This window comes from Schistocerca piceifrons, chromosome 2 (genome assembly GCF_021461385.2).
Source record: "Schistocerca piceifrons isolate TAMUIC-IGC-003096 chromosome 2, iqSchPice1.1, whole genome shotgun sequence".
NCBI lineage: Eukaryota > Metazoa > Arthropoda > Insecta > Orthoptera > Acrididae > Schistocerca > Schistocerca piceifrons.
The window spans coordinates 999603100-999609267 of record NC_060139.1 but is presented as its reverse complement, the minus strand read 5'-3'; the positions used below and the strand labels follow the sequence as shown (position 1 = coordinate 999609267).

Sequence of the window (6168 nt, the reverse complement as noted above, 5' to 3'; positions counted from 1 at the left end):
TGGCAAAAAAGGCATTTCTGGCCAAGAGAAGTCTACTAATATCAAATACCGGCCTTAATTTGAGGAAGAAATTTCTGAGGATGTACGTCTGGAGTACAGAATTGTATGGTAGTGAAATATGGGCTGTGGGAAAACCGGAACAGAAGAGAATCGAAGCATCTGAGATGTGGTGCTATAGACAAATATTGAAAATTAGGTGGACTGATAAGGTAAGGAATGAGGAGGTTCTACGCAGAATCGGAGAGGAAAGGAATATGTGGAAAAAACTGATAAGGAGAAGGGACAGGATGATAGGACATCTGCTAAGACATGAGGGAATGACTTCCATGGTACTAGAGGGAGCTGTAGAGGGAAAAAACTGTAGAGGAAGACAGAGATTGGAATACGTCAAGCAAATAATTGAGGATGTAGGTTGCAAGTGCTACTCTGAGATGAAGAGGTTAGCACAGGAAAGGAATTCGTGGCGGGCCGCATCAAACCAGTCTGTAGACTGATGACCAAAAAAAAAGTTGTAGACAGTCTTTTGGCTACAAAACTGTACACACGTTTAACCCTAATATTCCTTCCTTTGAAAAACATTTGTGTTACTGCTTGTTTCTGTCAACAAGACAGTTCCAGTTGCACTTCTATGTCATGGCAACTTTCGTCGAACCTGTACTTGTATCTCAGAAACAGGCTCCAGCTTTGACAGTTATGAAGAATTAGTAGAAAGTCTAGCTGCAATTGCTATACCAGTTTCATACTCCTATGTCAGTTATGAAAGTCAATCTTGTGCGGTTGAGATAAGAAAATGAACTGGTAAAAACGAGTGATTTAAACTATATTTCATGAGGAGTTTGAAGCACTATTATATGACATAAAATATTCTTGCTATAGTACATGTGCACTTACTCACTTGTGGCTCTTCTGGTAGATTTATCGTCTGCTTCATTCTCTGTGTATCTGTGACTCAGATGGTTAAGTGTCAAGTCGATCCCTGGATGGCTTGGAATTAGAGTTACAGAGTTTTCCATGCCATTCTGTGCAACTTCGACTGTTAATATTTCGTGTAAGCAATATGTAGCAAATTATGCTTGAGACACTACATTTTAGATCGCAAAAAACTGGCCAGATGAGTAGGTTACTAGATCTAAGGAAGCAAAGACGTGGATCGTAGATGGTGCTGCACTATTATTTATAGTCTTTCATCCTGCAATTGATTTACTTGTTACATGCTTGGTTAGGTATTCATACGATATTCACTCATTTTTGAAGTTGGAAAGAAAAAAAGCGATATTTATACAAATCAGTTTATTTCTGTTTTACATTTCATGTATGCAGGACACGTCCTGGTAGCGTGTACAGGTCAAGGTGTTGGGCTCAGCCATAGGTTTCAGTGGCCGTATTTTCCGTAGCCCCCAAGTCCTCCAAAGCTACCGCCGTAGCTTCCACCGAAGCCGCCGCCGTAGCCTCCGCCGAATTTGCCTCCGAGGCCTCCTCCAAGACCACCGCCCAGGCCTCCTCCGAGACCACCGCCGAGACCTCCGCCGAAGCCGCCGTGGCCAGCGCTGACAACGTAGGGCACTGGACGCTTAACGACGTAGGGCTGAGGTACTGGGACAGACACTGGGGTGGGGACCTTGACGGGGACGGGCACAGGGTTGTCTACGGGGACAGGGTATGGCTGCGGTACGTGGACGGGAACAGGCCGCTCCACAGGGACAGTGACTGGGACGCGCACTGGAACCGGGATGGTATTCTCCACAGGCACTGGGACAGGGACGGGGACTCTGTTGACAGTCACCTGCGGTGCTCCACCACCGATGCCAGCCCCAATGCCGCCTCCAAGTCCGCCGCCGAGTCCACCAGCGTAGCCGCCTCCGTAGCCGCCTCCGTAACCACCTCCATAGCCGCCTCCAAAGCCACCACCATAGCCGCCTCCGTAGCCTCCACTGAAGCCACCTCCATAGCCTCCCAGAGAGCCGGTGAGTCCTCGCTTCTCCTTCACCTGCTTCTCCTCAGCCAGGACTGACAGGGCCAGACCGCACAGGTACACGCACACCTGTTGAGAAAAATACCATGTTCTGTACAACTGTGTGTACTGGCTATGCAAGCGTGTTGCGTTAATTCTGAAACAGCGCAAGATGTCATTACAGATCAGATAATGGCTGTTTTGAAAAACAATAGGAACAGCACCTCCTTCAAACAGTAATTCTTTGCGCTGCAATAAAACAGCAGATTTGAAGGTTACTGACAGTCAGATTATGCATGGTCGACAGGTGTGTGCTACACAGGAAAGAAATAATTACTAATTTTTTTGTATTGCTGCTTTTTGGATGTCTGAACTCCACTTTTCATTGAAAAGGTTGCGTAATTTTCTTGTGATATAGAAATGAAATGCATTACTGCTTTCTGGATGTCAGAACTCCACTTCTCAATAAAAAGGTTGAGTGATTTCATTGTGATATGGAAATGAAATGTAGTTGATATGCGGAGCATGTAAACCTCATTGTGAGTACACAAGTGTACAATGGAAACAGATTATAATTACAAAGTTACTCAGTGTCAAACAAAAAATTAACTAACTCACTATGAATAGTGAAAACATTCATTTTTTTTACTTACTACACGAATATGTAATAAAAAGTGGGGGTTCCTATCTACAAAAACGCAGTTGATATCCGTTTGACATATGGAAGCGCCATCTAGCGGGCCAACCATAGCGCCATCTGGTTTCCCCCTTCAAGCTAGACGAGTTTCGTGCTTTGTAGTTTTTTCGTTTGATGCTTATTTCATGAGATATTTGGCTCGGTCGCTATCAATGGACCACGCTGTATATTCATGTGGCTAGTGACGTCACTTCTGTGTCGTCAAACAAGCACTACATCAGGATTACGGCGTGTTTTATGAATCAAATTATTTTTCGTATAGTTCTCTGTTACTCCAGAAACTAATCTTCCATATGATTTATTAAATCAGTGTAGTATCCAGAGATGCTCACAGGCAGCCGGTTCTGTTTGCAAGCAAATCATGTTTGGAAGATGTTGATTGAACCTGACTGAAAGGGGCTGGAAAAGCTAAAAACATACAAAAAGAAGAATCACAAGAAAAATACCAACACCAAAATGAAACACAACCTTATTGTGGTGTGTACCAAACTTTTGTTTTATCGGATGATTTATGAAACTATTTCTTTCTTGGCAAAAAGTTACAAGGCTTAGTGGAGTATATGGGACGATGTAATTAATTACAGGTTAGACCACAGTTAGGTAAAGGTGCCAAAGAGGTAGTTCTGACGTTGAGCTTGATAATGGAAGCAAGACAAGAAAAATCAAGGCACGCTCATAGGATCTGCGACGCACAAAAAGAATGTAAAATAGTACAAACTGCTCGGAATTCTGAGGAAAAATATGAGTAAGTGTAGTGGAAGTCAGTAGTACAAAATCCAAGAGAGAACAGTAAGACTGGAGGACCAAGAACCTAGTGCTCGGATTAAATAGGGTATAAGGCAGGGATGCAGTCTTCCGCCCCTACCGTCAAATCAAGCAGGAAAGAAGGTTCAAGAGTGGAATTAAAATTCAGTATGAAAGGCTATCGATGATAAGATTCGCTGATGACATTTCTGTCCTCAGGGAAAGAGAAGAAGATTTACTATGGCTGTTGAATGGAATGAACAATCTAATGAGTACAAGATATGGATTTAGAAGAAATCGGAAAAAGACAAAAGTAATGAGAAACAGCAGAAAAGAGAACAGTGACAAACTTAACATCAAAATTCTTGATCATGAAGTAGACGAAGTTAAGAAATTCTGCTACGTTGGAAGCAAAATAACTCGTGACGGACGAAGCAAGGAAGACCTAAAAAGCAGACTAGCTCAGCCAAAGATGGCATTCGTGGTCAAGAGAAGCTACTGACATCAAACATAGGCATTAATTTGAGGAAGAAATTTCTAGGAACTTGTGTTTGGAACACAGCATTGTATGGCGTGCCATAGGAGAACGTTGAAAATGAGGTGGACTGATAAGGTGTTACGAGGATTTCGGAAGGATCCGAGAAGAAAGGAACATATGGGAAACACTGACAAGAAGAAGGAACTGGATGATGGCACATGTTTTAAGAAGTCAGGGAATAAGCTCCGTGGTACTAGAGGGAGCTGCAGAGCATAAAAACTGCAGAAAAAGTCAGAGAGTGAAATACGTCCGACAAATAACTGAGGACCTTAGGGAGCAAGTGGTGCTGTGAGATGAAGAGCTTAGCGCAGAAGAGGAAATCGTGGTGGGAGGCATCAAACCAGTCAGAAGACTGACAGCTCAAAAGAAGAAAATAACTAGTTATCAGAATGGAGTTATTTTGATCTCTCACGTCGAATGAAATACTTCAAAAGGGTTTTTAAAAAATTGCCAGTAAATTGATGAACTGTGCAATTGTATCAGGCTTTGCACAGTTCGCACGTGGAAGCCATCCACAACAAAATCTGTTATGTCACTGCGAATAAGAGATGGTTCTGACTTCCAGTACATGTAAGTAAACGTGGGGACAGTTTCTAAAAGAGAAACCAAGTAAGATAACTTGAACCACGCGAACGACGCTGGCAAACTAAATACAGGTGAACGATAGATACGAAAAAGGATGGGTAATCTCAGGCGGTATTGTGGCCGAAAGTGTCTGTCGCTTTACATCAGAACCAAATTTTACTATGTGGAATTTTATTTCATAGTTTCCAAAGGAGTCTGAAATGAACTGAGTTGTCGCACTTTATCTCTGATTTATAAAAAAGAATGCATAGTTGGATAGAATTACAGTATTTTAGAACAATATACGTGAACGGTTACAGGAATATGTGGTTGTCACAACACCCTCAGACAGAAACGCGGGAGGTTGAGCAACTGAGATAAAGTAAATGCACTTAAATATTGTATGAGACGCAAGAAGAAAGAATGTCACCTCTGAAATGAGTACCCATTTACTGTAGAGTGTAATACCATTGGATAGAAATCCCACTAAATATCCAATTTGTGACTGAAATACTCATCAGCGCGATATAACAGCTGGTCGGCGGGCACTATAATGTTTTGAATGTCAAATCAAACACCTTTCAGCCGTCTAAATTTCCAATTTTTTTTATTTTATTGGGCTACCAGTGTCAGCGATATATTACACCATTTTCATGTCCATTGATCGATGCGCAGGAAGCTTCCAACCCGGTTCCGGTCAAAATAAAGGCCACTATTCAAAGGCTGGTGTCTGTAGATTTCTGAGACAGCAATCACTTCAAACATCACCTGCCGACTGTTCAGTGTTGTGCACTGTTCGAACAGTCGGCAGGTGACGTCTGAAGTGATCACTGTCTCAAAATACTACAGGCACCAGTCTTTGAATGCTGGTCCCTATTTTGAGCGTAACCGAGGTTGGAGGGGACCTGAAGATGGCGCACAATATCGCCGAAACTGGTAGCTCAATAAAATAACAATCTGGAAATTTAGAATGCGAAAGGTGTTTGATTTGCCTTTGTGTACTTAACAGCCGAGGTTCCGAACCATCTCTGAATCGATGGACATGCAGAATAAAAATGTCCTGTTGGGCAAGTGTGGTACCCACTACTGTGTCTACTTTGGGGAACTGATATGAGGAGTAATCTCTTTCCGTCCCGATAATTTTATAGTGTGTTCAGAACTGTGATTACTGAGTTATTCAATGTACTCACCAGGATCCTCATTGCTGCTTGTGTGTCCTGCTGGGAGCGAGCAATGACTGATGCTGCTGCCAGGCGCTGGTGAGCTCTTTATACAGGGCTCTCCCACCTTCACTCTGAGCAATTACCATCTCCTGACTCGTTGGAGCTCCAGCGCAGCGCAACCGTTTCGCTACGCGAGTAAGCTGTACCGGCTTAATGGGACACCGAAAGTATTTCTGAGAATGACGACTGGAATAACTGGTGTGTTGCAAACCCCGTGGTTGCTGAGTCATCTGTGGCACCACGTACGTCGATGAAACCCTCTCCTGTCGATCCCCTTTCTTCTTTATCAAAAATTGAGTTACATTATTCGTAGAAAATTATCACCTGTTAGGTATAGTACCCACTCTACAATCCGTTCCTTTAGTTTGTGAAAAAACGACGTTCTGTCAATGGGGGAGAGTGACTGACGTATTATACACGTCTTTTCATTTTAGACACAATCGTATTTATA

General features: G+C 42.9%; 1 protein-coding gene across 1 annotated transcript; it reads right to left on the bottom strand.

Moving 5' to 3' along the window:
* Positions 1-1275: 1275 nt before the first annotated feature.
* LOC124777631 (glycine-rich cell wall structural protein-like) lies at positions 1276-5748 on the bottom strand. Its single transcript, XM_047253104.1, has 2 exons — positions 5685-5748; positions 1276-2041 (listed from the first exon to the last, which is right to left on the bottom strand). The coding sequence occupies exons 1-2, from the start codon at positions 5694-5696 to the stop codon at positions 1373-1375; spliced, it is 681 nt and encodes a 226-aa protein (XP_047109060.1). The 5' UTR covers positions 5697-5748; the 3' UTR covers positions 1276-1372.
* Positions 5749-6168: the final 420 nt, after the last annotated feature.